This window comes from Coturnix japonica, chromosome 3 (genome assembly GCF_054131305.1).
Source record: "Coturnix japonica strain WE chromosome 3, WE-NBRP24, whole genome shotgun sequence".
In the NCBI taxonomy this organism is placed as follows: Eukaryota; Metazoa; Chordata; class Aves; order Galliformes; family Phasianidae; genus Coturnix; species Coturnix japonica.
In genome coordinates this window covers 103,268,373-103,286,363 of record NC_140665.1, presented here as the reverse complement: position 1 = coordinate 103,286,363, position 17,991 = coordinate 103,268,373, and the positions used below count along the sequence as shown (strand labels likewise).

The 17,991-nt window shown below is 43.5% G+C and overlaps 1 protein-coding gene across 3 annotated transcripts in view; it reads left to right on the top strand.

The window, feature by feature from the left end:
* The window catches only part of CLIC5 (CLIC family member 5), a 61,331-nt gene extending 45,032 nt beyond the window's left edge, over positions 1 to 16,299 (top strand). For all 3 annotated transcript variants that reach the window (XM_015859912.3, XM_015859913.3, XM_032443561.2), the window contains exons 5-6: positions 5,853 to 6,034; positions 8,532 to 16,299. In XM_015859912.3, coding sequence (XP_015715398.2) covers positions 5,853 to 6,034; positions 8,532 to 8,699 — 350 coding nt within the window. In that variant the 3' untranslated portion in view covers positions 8,700 to 16,299. The remainder of the gene's footprint in view (positions 1 to 5,852; positions 6,035 to 8,531) is intronic.
* The last annotated feature ends 1,692 nt before the right edge of the window (positions 16,300 to 17,991 follow it).

Genomic DNA, 17,991 nt, shown 5'->3' with positions numbered 1-17,991 from the left:
TACTCAGTTTTGTGCATGGATTGCAGTTGGCTGAACTTTGTGGGCTTGACGATTCAGAAACGTGCGGTCCTGCTAATTCTGTGTGTGCTACTGAGGTCAGACGGTGGTTTCAGATGGTAGCTCCAAAGCCATTGTGTTGCTGTACTGTGATGACTTTAAATTCTTGTTGCGTGCTTTCAGTGACACAAAGAGGGCTCTATCTATCTTACTTTGGCTTGGAAAAGTGTTTTGTGGTAAAATGTTGGTGTGAGAAAAAAATAGCATGGAAGGTGTGGGTGTCCTGAATGATGGACAGATTTCAAAGGTAATAAAAACTTTAGAAGTCATGTGAAAATCATAGAATCGTAGAATCGCTCAGGTTGCAAAAGAACTTAAAGATCATCAACTCCAACTACAACCCAACCATCCTACCCTGACTAACAGCCCTCTGCTAAATCATGGCCCAGAATGATTGAGTACCTTAAGTATGACTTAGCCAAACAACCTAAACACTTCTTTTCTTCTATGTTTGCTTGGAAAGTTTATGTTATTTTGCTTTAGGATAGTTTTTAAAATGTAAACATTTTTGCTCTCTTTTATCTTAAATAGTTTTCAAATTCATTTTGAGCAAGGAATCGATTAGTCTTACCGCTTTTATCGTGCCCCCTGTGCTTTGCATAGAATCGTAGATAATGGCCTGTGTCACAAAGGCCCACAGTGCTCATCCAGCCCCAACCCCCTGCTGTGTGCAGGGTCACCAACCAGCAGCCCAGGCTGCCCAGAGCCACATCCAGCCTGGCCTTGAATGCCTGCACGGATGGGGCATCCACAGCCTCCTTGGGCAACCTGTGCCAGTGCGTCACCACCCTCTGGGTGGGTATCTCTTCTTATAACAAGTACAATCCTCATCCTGCAGATGGTTCCACTCACACACATAGAATGGGATAAATCTCACCTTGTTTTAGGTATTTAAGGTGTAAGCAGCGAGTTTGCCTATTCTCAAAGGAGTATTCTCAAAAAAAGTGAGGCTCCTCTGGTGGTAGTTCAGCTTTTCCTAGGGTACTATTTTAGGATGGAGTGATCTGCCTTCCAGTGGCTCTTTCAGGCCACAGAGATTGGTGTTTATGTGCTTTGTCTGCTTTTCTGTTTCTCCTCATGCCAGCTTGAAACAAGGAAGGAAATATTTGAGTTCAAGGAAGGGGAAGAAGAGTCCTTGTCTGACCTCTGTAAACGCTGTGGGTGTGGACAGTCTGAATCAGTTTTACTTTTTCCAAACCATTTTTCTTTTACTACTTTCTAGTTACTTTCCACTTTGCTTCAGCCTTATTTGACCCATAGGAAACAGATGGAAACGACCTCCAGTGCTGGGAGTTTTATGGCCAGTATTATGCAGGAGGTCAGATGAACTGATTTTGGCTTTAAAAGCTCCTGGAGAAATCCTAAGCCCACTGAAGTCAATAGCGTAACTTTGGTATGGCCAGAGTTTCACCCTAAATACCTGCTAATGAATCTTAGAATCTGGCTCTTGACTTGCAGGGTCCCTCCATGCGTTACATTTTCCAATGTTTTGTTCTGTTGTGGTATAAATGTTTCAAGACAGAATGATTTCTCTTTGTCCCTGGGAAATAGTGGCTCAGGCTAATAGTTTAAGGAAGTTTTTGCTTGAAGAGTTGAATAACAGAGCCAAAATCTGGTCTTGGTTGAACTGAAGTAAATATGGAATAGCTTGTTGACAATGTGGAGTTACTCCTCTTTTATGTCAGCGTAACTGAGAGCACAGTTTTGCCGATTATTAGCTTTTGTTACATTATTTGTATTTCTGTGCATGTCACGATTTGTTAATCTCATTGTTCAACATCAAGTAACCTTATGCTGAAAACAGAGCGTCGTTATGAATTAGGTATCATTGGCTAAATTGAACCTCACCCCATGCAATTGACAGATGGTAATACATTCATTAAGTGTTCTGTGGTTGCTTTGAGGTTGGAAAGTGCTATTTTTTTGGCTTCCGACTCAGAGTTCTTAAGGAAAGTTGTATAAAAGTATAGTTTTGAATAGGGAAGGAATATCACAAAGAACTCGTGAGATTTTTTTACTGGTATCATTTGTTCATTGTTGGTGGGAGGACGCAGCAGGCTGTGACTGATGTAAGCTGTCTTTGCCTAAATAGCCCAGAACACAGCTGTGAAGTCTGAGAGAGGTGATTCCACCATGGATTTTGAATATATATAGATAGAACTTGTTGGAATTTGAAGTTATATGAAATACATCAGTATGGAGGCAATATAGTTCTGGTGCCTTTGTGCTCAGCTGGCCAGAAAGGCAGTTTGTGTGAGTTCAGACTTTTGCAGATCTTGCAGTGATAACCTGATGACAGGAGTCCTCATGCAGGGCTGGGCCACATTTGGGTTCTCTAAGTTCATACTGCAAGTCTACAGGGTGGGGAAGCAATTGGAGGTGGAAATTTCAAAAGCAGCAAAGAGCCACATTCTCAGGCATAGTTCCACTTGGTGTTGTAATACCGAATACTCCACCCTGACATTACCAACACAATGCGAGGCTATTAGATGCTTCAGGAAAAGTTCTCCATACAACTGACTTAAAGTCATGCAAACCAAGTGTAATAGAGGAGATACCACTGACTACAGAGGAAACTCAGGGTGTTTAATTAAAAACGATTCATTTAATAAATATATACACTTTAGGGAAGATTAATCCCAAGAACTGACGTGCAGTTGAGTTCCCACTCTTATCAACAAGCCTGTTATTTAATGATGTTACCACGAGGATAAGTTATAAAGGGCAATAGCTGTGTAACAGCTTGCAAAATTTATTGTGCGAGGTGTATTGCCAAATGGAAAATTACACCTTTTAGCTGGTCACATCTTTTTAAATGTCTTTGTTCAGTCTGTTTTTGTGTCTGGTGTTCACAAGGCCCTGGTGAGTGCCTGCTGCTCCACATGTTCTCAACAGAGACAACACATTGAGTCATCCAGATTTCCACAAAATAATCGTACTGTGGGAGGTTCAGAGGTGATCTAAGGCAGTGATCTGTGACAGCCAGCACAGCTTCGCTGCAGCTTCAAGACCACGGCTTCACCAAGGGCAGATTGGGCTTGACCAGTGCGATGGCCTTCTATGTCAAAGTGATGACATCGATGGATAAAGGGAGGATGACTGCTGTCATCTATGTGGACTTGTGCAAGGCTTTTAACATGGTCCTGCACCACATCCCTATCTCTAAATGGGAGAGAGATGGACTATTCGGTGGATAAAGAATTGATTGAATGGTTGTAGCCAGAGAGCTGCTGTCAATGGCTCTGTGTCCAGGTGGAGGCCAGAGATGAGCAGTGAACCCAAGGAGTTTGTCTTGGGACCGGTACTCTTCAACTTCTCTTTCTTTTTTTACCATTAATAGATTTTCTTAAATACCGACCAGATAAGAGAGCAAATGGGAGAGATAATTTTTCAATGTGTTTACCCATGGTCTCAGCCTTCTGTGGTGATCCACTGAAATTATTCATGGAAAGGGAAAAAGTCCAACAGGAAAGCCATACAGATTGCTCTATATTCCATTGGTGGGATTTAATATGGGAGATCTGGTTTGATCACCTTGAAAAAGTTATTAATTCTCTTGACTTTTCAGAATTCCATCATTGCTCAGTTGGAAGAAAAACAGTTCTCCCTTATTCACTTCTCCTCTCTTTCTGAGCTGTTCTGGGAGCTTTACTAACACCACAAGAGTGTTAATTAATCAGGGTCTCAAATAAGGGTTCAGTTCCTGATGATCAGAATCTGAAATGGTCCCACCTTGTAGTGACTTCAGTGGGAGATCTTGGGACCCCATGGGTCCCAGCAGAGCCTGGAGTTAGGTCTCAGACATGTTGAACCCTGCACATATGCTTATTTCTGGCCTAAAGCAGTTGTATGCAAGCGCCAAGTATGAATTCAGATAGATGTTTTTCCCACTGTCACACACAGGCTCCACTCCAGGCATTGTTTTTGAGACAACCATGACGCACTTTGGTGTATCAGTAAGAAAAGAAAACAACACATCCCTAATAAGTTCCAGAAAAACTTACATAAATGCGTGTCACCTGCTGCTCCTGCCTTTGTAAACACGTGCAGCCGACCCATGGGCTACCACAGGGCAGCTCATGCAGCACTTCCACTGGGCGTATTGCACGGATCCCTCAAAGAGCTGTAGGTCTCACTGGGTAAAGGGGATGCTGGAAAATGGTCAGCGTTAAGCCAATTTTCTAAAATCCAAATGAGCAAAATTGGATAAAATCACAGTAATTTGATTCCAATGTCTTTAAGTGAATTCACTGCGAGAGAATATAGCGTGACACTGAGCAAGAGACAGAGAGCTATCCATTCAACAGGTGCGATGGGTCAAACCAAGGAGAGATTGCTAAATCTTCCAAGCGTTGCCACATGGGGTAGCATTGCACAGCAGGCGGTCAGCGCCCTTCGGCAGGAGCCGTGTGGCAGAGCACAGCTGCAGATGATTAAAGGCACCACTGCCGGGATCTGACAGCAGAATGTCAGTGTCAAAATTCAATTTAAATTGATTAAATAAGGGATGGCAACGCTTTTGTTTTATGGATGGCAGCACTTCAGTCGCTTTAGATGCTCTGCTTTCAGAAATAAAATTCTTTCCCTCCCCGCTCCGTTTGCTGGGATGTTTTCAGTTGGATCGCAGTCACTCCTCCAGTCAATTAAGCCAGGATTTGCCACTGTGTCTGAGAGTCAGCCACAACAGAGCTGCTACACTTCCCTGGTGCATGGCCAAGAGGCTTCAGAGGGAGCAAGGCATCAGGTGGCTTAATCTGTCTTCCACCACCGGCACAAGGCTTAACGGATGTCAGGGCTGCAGAGAAGTCGTGTTCTGTGCAGCTCAGCTCCTGCTCTTTCCATGGCCCCGCGCACACCACCCATCCCTGCATGCCAGCAGCACAGCGGGGCCAGCAGAGCTGCAGGTGACAGAGCTGCCCTGCATGGGATGATCACCTCTGCCCATTGAAGCTCGTACTGTGCTCTGTAAATGCATTTGTCTCCTGAGGCTTTGTAGTGCCACACCATGTGAGCAACCTGGTGCACTGAGCAGCCTCCCTTAAGTTAAATGGCAGTAAGTTACTCAGAGATAAAAGATCTTACAGGATTAGGCCTTAAACGCTGACTCCAGGCCAGATCTGCAGCAGGTATAAATCACTGCAGGTAATTTTCACCAGCTGAAATTCTGGCCCGAAGCCCGTGAGTCATGTTGTTATTTTTTCACATTGTAAATTCTCGCTGTTTCTTATTTATATTGCTTTAGCACTGTGGGGCGCTTGTCAGGGGCCAGGACCACATTGTGCTTGTCACCCTTCAGAGATGCAAAAGATCCTTCTTGCCCTGGAGGCTGTGCAGTTCAAATAACATGCAATACAGTCGTCCATTTCTCTATAACTGCATTGTTGCAGTCACATTTTTTCTTTCTACTAACATGCAGGTAAAGTGTAAGAGCACAAAGTCTGTGCCCCAGGTTGATGTTTTCAAGTAAAAATTTTGCTCTTTGCTTTGCATCATGTCTAAGAGGAATTTAAAATCTTCAGTTCTTTGAAGCCAGCAGCACTGTGGGACAAGGTCTTTCATAGTTGAAGGCCAAAGACTTATCTCCACTGTGACACTCCATCTGAGACATATTAGAATGAGAATCTACACTTAAATGAACCTGAAGGAAGAAGAATCTTAAAGGTGGCTGAATATCTCACCTGTTTTAAGTAGCTTTGTATTTAGATTTTGTTATATTGCTTTTGTTTAATAACCCTCAACAGTGAATATTTCTTAGGAATTCTTTCTGTCCGCTTACTCTTTACTTTGTGGCACAGCCCTTGAAAGAGGTTTGGTGAAGGCTCTGAAGAAGCTGGATGACTATCTGAGAACCCCTCTGCCGGAGGAGATCGATGCAAACAGCACTGAAGAGGAGAAGGTGTCCAAACGCAAGTTTCTGGATGGAGATGACCTCACCCTTGCTGACTGCAACCTTCTGCCCAAACTCCATGTTGTCAAGGTAAAAGATGCGATGTGATGGACAACGAAGCCTTATTTGATAGGGAAGTGCTCTGGTTCAAACATTTTGAGTGTTTGTGCTACATGGTAGGCTAGCACACATGTATTTACCCACTCCCTCTCATGGATAAACAGATGAGTGTTATATGAAATGCACAGAGTGAAGTTTCTTCCATTGCTCCAACAGCCAAGTGTCAAGCCAGCAGGTTTTTCAGCAGAGGTATCTTAAGTGCTAAGGAAACAGGATTTGACACACATTCTTCTCAGTGTTTCCTGTAGGTTAACTGAAGCCGTTCTGTATTTAGTGGGAAAATTGTCCCATTAGTAGTCAGTAGCAAAGGCAATGTTAAGATTTGGGTGTCCTTTCTCTTTGCTTTTACACTGCTGCTGGTAAAAGTCATCTTTCATATTAATTACTTCCCATTATTCTTAAGAGAGATATCACAACTTCAGTCAGTTCCCACCCACTTGTGACTTAAGAGAGACAGTCTGTCTTTGGGGGCAGTATTTGTTCCAGCTGGTGTTTCACACAGAGAAGGTAACAAATCAATGCCACAGCTGAGGTCCAGGTACAGCACAAATAGTGTGCATCATCTTGACTTCTCAATGTTTCATTTATTTAATTTATCAGATTGCATCTTTCTTTAGAATAAAGCAAGTACCTGGCAGACCTTGGCAAGCAAGAAAACTAGTAATTAAAACCAAGTCTGTGAGCCAAAACATAAAATGAGCCTAGGAGCTGAAGTCACGCATGCAGTAAGATAGATAAAAGTGTTTAAGTCACCAGGTAAGAACTGCAATAACATCCTCACAAGTTTAGCTCTTTCTTTGGCTCATCTTGATTGGTGACTTTGGATTCACACAATGCAAGATCAAATAGTTCCTGTTTCACTGTGACAAAATGAAAGAAGTCAAACGAGAACTGAAATATTTCTCAGACAAGCATAACCACAGGGTATTATCTGAAAAGCATTTTACAGATGTAAGAAAAGGGTGAATTGTTAAGTTTTTCACTTGATGAAAGATGTGTGCTGGAAACTGTGAAAATCTTGACTTGAGTTGCCCAGCAGGTTTTATCTTCCCCATGTGTGTGTGAAACATCATTGAAGGCAAGAATGCTTAATTAAATGCAGTTTAAGACAGGATGAGGCGTTACATTTACCAAGTGGATCCTGGCAATAAAAACAAATCATAGTCATTTCTGAGAACACGACTGTCCTACGAAAGCTGAGATGGAAAACAGCTCTACCATGTGCTTTTAAAATAAAGGGGAACTCTGTGCCACATATGTATGTAATTTATGCTCAGGAACGATTTTATACTGTCAGAAAAATTAGAGATTGGAAGCACTCATCAAATCAGCTAATCCGTCCCTTCCTATCAGCTAGTTCAGTCTGTCACCACAGGATTATTCTATATGGTATATTCTTACAGGGAAACTGAAATGTCCCAATCCAGCAAGCTGCTTAACCAACCAGCTAGCTTTAAACACAGATTAGTCCCTTTGACTTCAGTGGGAACATACAGGTGCTTAAAATTAAGTATGCACTTAAATATTTTGCTGAATAAGAGCCTGGACATTTTTAGAAACTGAGAATTTCCCTTGATGGACAATTTCCGAGTCTAACAAGTTTTGAAATGACCATTTTCTCCCCCCAGTTTATGCTAATATTCCTGTTTCTAATGTCTGCTAAATCATCTTGGTTCCTCAGTCACGGTACCCATACCATGCCAGATCTTTCCTTTGCAAGAACAAGGATACAGCCTTACAACAGCTGTAGGCAGTTATGTCTTCTGACTTTGTTGGCCAAATAAAATATATTACGTATGTTTAAAAAAAATAAAAATAGTAAATACAGACTGTAATATGTTGAATATGATAGTCAGTATTAAAATACATTATATATTAACTGTTACTAATGCCTTTCCCCTAAATTTATCTATTTTTTTGTTCAGCTATATGATCTCTTATTTGGGATCTTACTGTTAAGAAGTGATGTGCATAGGACTGGTGGAAAACACCAAAAACAGTAGTAAAATGAATGAAGTTTAAGTGCCTGGAAGTGCACAATTTGGTGATAGTTGCCAGGCAATTGTACTGAAGTGCCCTTAGGCCAGGTACTGCCCTTGCAAGATGTGGGATGACCAATGGGCCTTTTCAAGCTTTTTTATTCTAAGTCCACGTGTCTACAAGAATTTAAAAGAATAATAGAATTATGGAACGGTTTGGGTTGGAAGGGACATTTAAAATTATGGGCAGAGACATCTTCCACTGGATCAGGTTACTGAAAGCCCTGTCCAACCCAGTACTTCAGATGGTGGAATCCACAGTTCCTCTGGACAACCTGTTCTAGTGTCCGACCACTCATTTGTCTCCTTTGCTATTAATTATACCACGAGAAAGAATAAGGAGCTCTCTGAAATGACATCTGGGGATCTATCACCAACAGGTGCTTCCATTTTTATTTTTTTTTTTCCCTCTTTCTCCTTTGGTTTAGATTGTTGCAAAGAAATACCGCAACTTTGAGTTCCCAACAGAGATGACTGGGCTGTGGCGGTACCTGAAGAACGCATACGCCAGGGATGAGTTCACTAACACCTGTGCAGCAGACAAGGAAATCGAGCAAGCCTACGCGGATGTGGCCAAGCGGCTCAGCAAGTCCTAACTGACCCCATCAGTGGCTCAGCATCCCTGGCAGATTCCTGTTTTACAGACTCTTTTCCTTGTTGCCTTAAGATATACCTTATCATTATGCTATCTGGTTGGCATCCCTATGACTTCACCTGTTCAAGAGCATTGGTCAGGGACAAACATGCTTCTCCCTGGAGGAAGGAGAAGGCAGCTCTGGTGTAGGGGGTGGAGACCCTTTGAAATCTGAACCTACGATCTGACACAACTAGTATTACTCATAATCAGTATTGGAAATGACTCCACTGTATTAGTTTCTTGTTTTGTGTTGGGGTATATCACCACCTGTTTTCTTTGGTGTTTTAACAGTAGGATGTTAGCTTGAATTTCCATCAAGTCAATTAGGAACACATAGAACTGCTTCTTCTGCTGGTTATTTCAAGGATGCTTTGCTTTCCCTTTGCTATCAAAACCTGTGAGGAAGGAACAAAATTTGTGAGAGAGGCAAAAGGAACGAGTTTGACCCTAGGGGAGTAGCACTCTTAGCAGTTATATTTTTAAACCTCTCTGAATGCATTTTCTGTCCTAGAAGGCCCAAGAGTTTGTAGGACATTTTATTTTTAACTTGGCACAAGAGGGGAAAGCCTAAGCAAATATGGCAGACTTGCAGATGCTCCTTTGCATAAAATTTGCGTGATGCTGCTGGACCTCGAGGTGTAAAGCAAAAGAAAGTGGATGGGCAATTGAGCAGGAAGCCCTTGAAGAGCGGTGCTAATGCCAGAATGCCCGTTGGATCTGACAGTTGGGAGAGACAGCAACAATGGGGCAATACACTGAGTCAAACCCATAGCCAGAACTGACACAACCAACCAAACCATGCAGAACATTGTCATCTTGGCTGCGTGGCTGCCAGTTCCTTTCTGCTGTTATCTTGGGAAGCATGGCTAGGCAGGAGCAAGCTGGTGTGTATTCAGTGGGGGAAGCACTTTCCTTGCTTTGGGCTCCAGATAGGTCGCCTTCAGGCAGCCATCATTCTGCCCAGGGAGCAGTGTGCTCTGAGAAAGGGACAGGCTGAGACAGAGAGTCCCATTTCCAGCCCGAAAGCTGACGAGCAGGCGAGGAGGAAGCCTGCATGCTGCCTTAGTCCTGCTTCTCCAAGGTTCACCAGTCCAGGTTAAGTGATTCAGGATTGTTTTCTGAAACCAATTATTTCTTTCAATCCGGAACATCTGCCTGACACAATTTGCTTTAAAGTAGTGATTATGTGCACATTGCTTTAGTAAATCCAGAATGACAGCTCTTTTGCATAAAAGTCACATGTATGATGGTGAACATGAAATGTTTCAATCTGGGACTATTTGAAGACAAATGAAAGCTGAGCTCTTGGCTTGTGTGGCTCTCCTTGTACTGAAGGCTGGGCCCTGACTGAGGGGAGCCCGGGGGCAGTGGGCTGAGGCCGGGGGAACCCTGCAGTGAGCTGTCTGCAGCCTGAGAGCCAAGAGATGGATCCACAGCCACCGCTGCATGACAGTGATGAATATCTGATGGGATTTTTCCCCTTTTCACGCTCACCCAGCTGGGAGCAGGACACAGTTAGCTTGTTGTTGACTATTGTTTCGCACGCCGCAGTGATCAGTTTGTTTTGAGCTTTCCAAAACCTCAGAACTGCCAGGCCTTCCCCTGGAAGGGGCTATGTAAGCAGTGGCTGGACTGGGGGGCAAAGGGCTGCACGAAATCAGCTGGCTCGGAGAGCACTGATAGCAGCCAAGAAAGCCTCAGGAGCTCAGCAGTGTCTGCACAGGCACATGGGGCTCGTTAAAAAAAATCACTTCTTCGTGGGTTTGGAGTTATTTGTGATTTTATTTTACTTTTTAAATTTTAGATTGAGGTGATTATTTTATTTATTTATTTATTCTGAGCCTCTCTGTCCTTTCTGCCCGCCTCCCGCTTTTGGTTTGCGCTCAGCACGTTGCTCAGGATGGCATTAGCAGCACCGTGTGCTCTCATTTGTTAGGGAGAAGCCTGCTGTGTGTGTGTGATGAATGGCCCCTGGGCTGGATTTTGGCTGGCAGCGCCCCTTGGCCAGGAGCAGCTTTTTGCAGTTGCTGTTGGCCAGGTTTGCACGCAGTTGGTGTCGTAGTGGCACTGATCCTGGAATGAAGGTGCAGAGGCAGATGCAGCTCTTGTTCTGTACTCGCTCCTTACGGAAGGCAGTGCCCACCTGCAGCTGAGTGGGGTGAGTGAGGCAGTCGGGCTCTGCCCTGATATTGGCCATCTCTGGACCTTCATTCCTGAATTCCACGCTTCTGAAGTGTTCTACCTGTCTGACTTCGGCTTTGCTAGAACAGGGCCAAATCACCATCATTTGGTCTCAGCATGCCACAAATTGCATCTGCTTTTTAAGAAATGATTTTTAGAAATGGGTGGGCTCATAGCAAAAGGAGAATGAGCAAAGAGATTTTTGGTAGGTGTTCTTAAAATCCTTTTTGGATTTGATCAGAAAACTTACAACCCCCAAGCTACTTTCCTTTTAATTAGCAATAAGAAATACAAATATTCTAACTTTCTGAGCAACACTGCAAAAATAAATAAAAATCTGAGCAAAATGTTTTAGTAGGTATGAGAAAGAATAAGATGGAAGAAGTGAAACTTGTTTTCCATCAGCTGCAGTGCCCATTCTGGGGGAATCCACATCTTGCTCTGCATCCTAACTGCATTTTGTTCATGGCTCTGTAAGAGGCTGATCCAAGATCATGGACAGGTTCGAGCATTTCCTGACCTTTGGGTTTGCAGGTTCATGCTCTCAGGTCTACCTTCTGCTCACCTTTGTGCTTTTTGGCTTCAGACATAGGCAGAAGCAGGAAACACTGGAAATCCTACATAGAAAAGTTTGAGTTTGAGTCCTATGTACTGAATTTGAGCTCAGTACTCATGAGTCGGGATCCATCACCATCGAGATTTTAAGGGGCTCCAGACTCTGTTAGGCAGGGTATTTTTGGTGACCTTCCATTGTATTTAGAATTATAAGTAATAAATATTAATCATACAGGATTGAATGTCTGCGTTGGCAAGGCAGCGTTTCTGAAAAGAATCTAAGTGACAAGACAGACATTGCAGATTTACAATAACTTTGTTCATAAATTTTTTGCAAGATGTAAAGAAAGACATAGTGCGGAGGGGGAAGAAGCCAACAATGTGGATTTAATCATCTACATTTCAGAAATGCAGACCAAATGTCTGTAAAGATGTCCATTTCATCCAAACATTTCTTAGATATTTATTTCAAAGCTCCCTGTTCAGTCAATCCAACACTCCATTCATATTGGAACTAATATTGATTTCTCTTCTATTACCAGTGATACGGGAGTGTTAAAGGATCCCCTATACAAGTCACTCTTGTTTTTTGTTAGACTTTCTCAGTTGCCAGGAGGTCATCTTGCAATGCAGGTAAGACTAAAGGAGCATCTGTTTTGGGACTGCCTAAAAGAAAGCTTCCGACAAACATTTTTTTCCACTAGAAAGAATTTTGTAAAGGTATTTCTTTATCAGGAGTGGTGTGGAATATTGAGCTATGGGTTACAAGCTCTACTTCTGTGTTTGCATCAGCTGAAAACCACCACCAGGGAGGAGTTATGGTCTGTATTGCAAAGAAGCTCAACATCTTTGTTTCCTGCCATGTTGTGCAGAGCAGTAATTTTGAGTATGTATTTATTATATTTTGATCTCCAAACAGATTTCCTCATCCCTTGTCTCCATGGAAAGTCAGCTCCAAGTTACCCATAATTATTTTTTCATCCTTCTGTGCCAATCTTGCAGAGTGCTTGTGGATACACACACACAGAATGGCATTTTAGGGCAACCCATCCACCTGGTGGGATGGCACCCAAAGGCCACCACTTCCAGCAGTGATCCCATCACTGTCCCAGCAGCAAAAGTGAGAAGCAGAGAGAGTTCCCCTTTCTGAACTGATCATGTTTGACTCACCAGCTGAGTTTGGGGTATCGCTAAAATGTAGGTGTTGGAAATCTCACTCATTTAAAACCTTTTGGGCTCACCGAAACACACACTTTGTAAAATGAATTGGTGTTTTAAACAGGGGAGTAAACCCAAAGCCCATTGTCCTCCTTCACTTGTATTCTTTTAGACACTGGGAAGTTTGCAGTTGTTTATTATTCTGCTAGATATATTCTCGAATAGCTTTTCATATTAAGAAATATTTTCCAGTAAGATTTTTGCCTTTCTAATCAATCTTTCATCTCTTCATTAATTCTGATGTCTGCGATGACCAAACGATTCCAGAGGAGGCAGGAAAGCTGGGAGGCTCCTACTTGTTGAGAAGTTGAAGGAGGTAATGATTTTTTAGAGAAAACAGTGTTCAAGGCATTTTTTAACAATCTGTCTTTTCATCTGGGACGCTTAAACCAAAAGTGATGGTCTGTTTAGTCTGGGCTGTGATTTTCAGCCGGGACCTTGAAAAGTCACCATATTCGAGATGGCTTTGCTGAGGGATTTCCCTCAGATACATAGGGATGTTCTCTTTTGGTCACAGAATGTCTCATTTCCTTGGGCAGGACCTTCCGGTCTGTGTTGGTGCTAAAATACCACACTCCACTAACTTTGTGATGGACAATGAAAATGTGGGTCCTACCACCTCCTCTCCTCTTTTATGTCACGTGCAGGGAAAGAAGAGAGCACTGATCTGTTCTACTTCCTTGTCCCATGTCCCAAGCAACACTCCATCCCTAATGGCGCACAGGGCCCTGTCCAACATTGCTTTCCAAAGCCTGAAGCCCCCCACATCCCTCACCAGGCGATGTTTTGGAGCCCACAGCAGTCTTGCAGCCTGTTGTTCCCTTCTTGGCCCAAACCATCCCCTTTCACCATTTGTTGGAGAGATGCTAACACTGGCAATATCCCAGAGCATGCACACCAGCTGAGCAGCTCTGAGGGATGCCCCAGGGTTTTGGGGCAGAGCCCCGCTGGCAGTGTGATGCCAAGGCATGTCCTGCTGCATCTCCCACCCACAGGCAGTGAGCTGTCTGCCTCACTCCTATTCCGATATAGATTTATTTTGTCTTAATGTATATATGCATATTGTAAAAACAATCCAAAAACTCCTTAGTGGTTCTCCACATGATGCTGTCAATTCTCACCACAGGGTAGAATTTGTTGGTAGAAATTAAATGAAATTAAATTAAAACAGAAAAGCTTGGCTGCTGCTGATAGGAGCCCTGAGAGCAGTGTGCAGTGTAGAAGCATAGCAGGAGTGAACAGCCCCCAGTTCCTGGGTTTGCTGATGTTTTGCAGCATCATTGCAGCCCATTCTGCTGCACTGCTGGTTTTTCCTGGTCTCACTATGTCTATAATCTGAAAATCTTGGGAAATAGCTATGGGCACCACATTGATCTTTTTCTCCCTTTCTTTTCCCCATCAAATCAATCCCTTTAGTTAGGATGTATATGGTAGGTAAGGAGTATTTCCAAACAGCAGCTTTCTTAACTTTTTCATTAAGGAATTTTTTAAGAGCTTTGGGGAAATGAGAGGTTATTGCCATCTTTGGGAATAAACTGTAGAATAAAACATATATAGGAGCCTGATTCTGACCAAATTGTTTAAGCAGGGCAGAATACAGTTCATTTTGAAGAGTCTGCTTAGGACTGAGCAAGCAGAGTAATACATGCTTTGCAGTAGAAAATTCAAGTCTCAGTTCTTCATTGGTTGTTTTGGTGGTTTTTTTTGGGGATTACTGAATGTACAACACTGCTTAGAATCACAGAATCATGGAATATCCCAAGTTGGAAGGGACCTGTAAGGGTCATTGAATCCTCCTCCCAGAAACAGCATCTGTTCTATGTATAGGCATTTTATTATGAGGAATGCCCCCTCCCTGGAAGCACTCCAGGCCAGGCTGGATGGGGCTGCGAGCAACCTGGTCAGGAGGGAGGTGTCCCTGCCCACAGCAGGGGGTTGGGACTGGGTGATCTTAAAGGTCCCTTCCAACCAAAGCATTCTATGATTCTATGAATCTATCATGTATTGGCATTATTTCACTGAACAGTTTTGTAAGAGTGTGTTGGGATGGAAGGCAGCACAAAGTGATCTGAGATGGTGCTGAATGGAGCCCTTGGCTTTGTTCCCTGTGCAATGAACACAGGCAGTGCTGTGAGGCAGGAGCTGCCGACCTGCATCCCTTGCTGCCAGGATTGGGACTTTGTCAGCGCTGGGAAATAGGGGTGAAAAAAGCCTGACCCCAACCCTCCATCTTCATGCAGTTCTGACTGCTTGTGAACGTGGCTGTGTTTTCAGAGCTTGTGAAGCCATTCCCAATAGCTGCTTGCTTTGCTTTCTGGGGAACAGGTCCTCATCTGTGCAAACCTTTACAGCAATCATCCTATTCCCTTTTTTCCCCCCATAAATTTTATTTTTTAAGAGTCCTGCTCTATACTGCCTAGCAAGTTCTGATCCACCAATTGACAGATTTATCTTCCTTGTCTGACTGTTTCCAATTCCAAAGCCTGAAGATCAAAACCAAGTTGCATAGTGAGACCTGAGGGTGAGCAGAAATGCTGTTTTGTTTTTCCTCAGAAACCACTCAGTTCCAAATCCTGACTCATTTAGGGCCCAGTCCTGGTTAGTGAGGGGGGTCTGAGGCTGAAGGAGAGGAAGAGGAGCCCACTGCACATGCTGCTGTCTGTCTGTTGAGGGAGGAGGAACCAGTCTTGGAGTCCTAAGAGGTGTACGGACAAGTTTTCACTCTTGTGTGTGAAATCAGCCTATGCAGGGACATGAGTGGTCCCAGACTGACCCAGAGCTGCTTAAAAATGTCAGTGATATTAGCAGTTGGGATGGAATATTGCCCTCAGGGCACGGCACAGACAAAAGTAACTCAAAGACTCTCCAATTTTTAGCTCTCAGCCCAGACCCATCTTCGGGGCTGGATTTCTTCCACCAAAATGCCATTAGTCTCAGAAACACCTCGTTGTTGGGGTCTGCCAGTCTTCTGGGGGAAAGCAAAATCGGGGGCTCCTAAAGACTGATTCTTAAGTTGGATCTGGCGAGCTTCAAAGTCATCTGTTTGTAAACAACTCTTTGATAGTGGTTGGCTGTGGAAAGTGGTTGTGTGCATGTGGGGGTCTCTATCCCTTCTCATACCCCTCATTTTCCACATCCTGAGGGAGAATTTTAGATCAGACTGTACCCTTTGCAGTAGAACTCTACATTTCCTCTCCATATGTACAGCTTCTAGCACGACAGGACTCCGATTAGAGCCTTTGTGTGCTGCTCTAACACTGAGAACATATAATAGGAACAATGTGATTAAAATGTCTTTGCAGTTCGCCTTTAGCATAATGATTGTGTGGCTGTACTGTCACCTGTGAATAAAGTCAATGTCCTTTTTGTATCATAGGGAGTATATTTTATTATTGAAAAAACAGTTTAATTTTTAAGATTAAATTAAAAAGTATCTGCTTATTGTTTCATTTTAAGCCTAAATAAGCAAATATTTCTTTTGTAGCCTTCAAATGGGTATGTGTTAAATGAAGAAATCCACCTTCCTGAATTGGAGCTGTTTATAGTCCGATATTCCGGGAGTGATTAACACTTGGTAATTTGAATAAAAGTGGTTTATTTTCTCATTGGGTTATTCCTGGACTTTTGTTTAAATTGTTAACTGTTGGTTTTATTAACCAGAAATGTTCCCTTGGCTCTAGGAGTGGTTGCAGAGAGAAAGTGTGCCAGTGGCTGTGCTCACCTGTGGGACGAAGTAGAAATGAAGGACAGTTTGCTGTAGCTACGCCAACAGAAGTAGGAGCAGGTATAAGCGTTGGTGCCATATGGATTGTGCTGCTCTGGGGCAGTATCCAAGCACAGCACAACAGATCTGAGAGCTGATGGGGTTATAGTACAGCTCTGTCAAATAGTGGATGGAGTGAAATGGGCCGTTATTGTTCAGTTTTTCTTATTTTATAGGGCAGGCATCAGGCAGCGAGTCTAAAGCAAACAAGTAGAAATACCTTTTTCAAAGTGCAATTGAGCTTTGGAGCCTTTTACCAGCAGAAGCTTTGCAGAGCAGAATGAACATGGGGTTCAAACAGGGATATGATAACATGAAAAACAGACCATTGAAGTTGTTAAACATGATAGTTAGGGTGAAATCCCCAGGTTAAGATGTTCCTAAATACCTGAGCTGGGACAGAGCCCAGATGGAGCATGTTTTCACTTGCTTTATTTCTCATGTTGCTTCTTATATTGCTTTTGTTGCCCTTGCTGTGAGAGGTTGGACACAGCCGAGGTAGGGCTGGGTGGTGGAGCTCCAGATTGCCAGTCTGGTGGTGTGATGCACAAATGTGTAGTGTTACAGATTTTATTGCAGCGCAGTGTTTGAATTTAGCTTCCCCAAAGCAAACCACTTCCAGAGAGGCATTAGAGACATCTGAGTCTCCTGGAGCAAGCAGCAGGCAGTCACCATCCATCTGAAACAACAAGGGCTCGTAATGCAACAGCTGAAATGAGAAGGGAATATGTCAGATTCCTCCTGGTTGGTATTTCAACATTTTTTCCTAGGCATCAGACTGGACCCTCTTGGCCATGTCTCTCTTTAAGTGATCTGTGATATGAAAATGAAAATGTATTTCCAAGCCCATGCTTATGAGTGTTGGTGTGATGTTCCTTCTTGGCTCATTGCGTTTGCACAGAGTTCATCTCTGGGGATGACCAGCACTGAAGGGTGATGAGGTCTGTTGTACTAAGCAGGCACAAAAGCTTGTCCATGATGTTGTAATTTTGGTGCTTATTTTATTACAATTAGGGTTGGATCCATCAGTCCCTGTGTACAACAACAGCTTTTATGTGTATGAGCAGTTCTAGTTGTAGGCCTGATTGAAGAAAGAGGGGAGTGACAATCTGACTCACTCATTAGTTTTCCTGCCTTATTTGTATGATTCTTTATGCATCTGCCCTGCATGAACTGGAGCTTCCCCCATTTCCCCCACGGCCTCTCCATCCTACTGGACATTTTTGGTCACTCGGTCATTGGGTTGCTCCTTACGCAACTAACTCCTCCTTAGTGGCTCCAGGGAGCTGCTGGCACCTCTCCCCTCAGGGGTGTGCGGGGAGAAGCTTTGTCAGCAAGCAGTTCATTTGCTTTCTCTTTATTGCACCTCCATACTTGCTGTAACACCCTGCACATCCCATCAGACGTGCTGCTATCAGCCCAGCCAAGAGTTTAGGCCTTTCAGGTGCCGTCCATCCTTCATCTCCCACATGCCTTCCCTCTCGTGAGCCCTGCAGATGCCTTTAATTGCCAGCCACCAGTTTTGGCTCTCTGA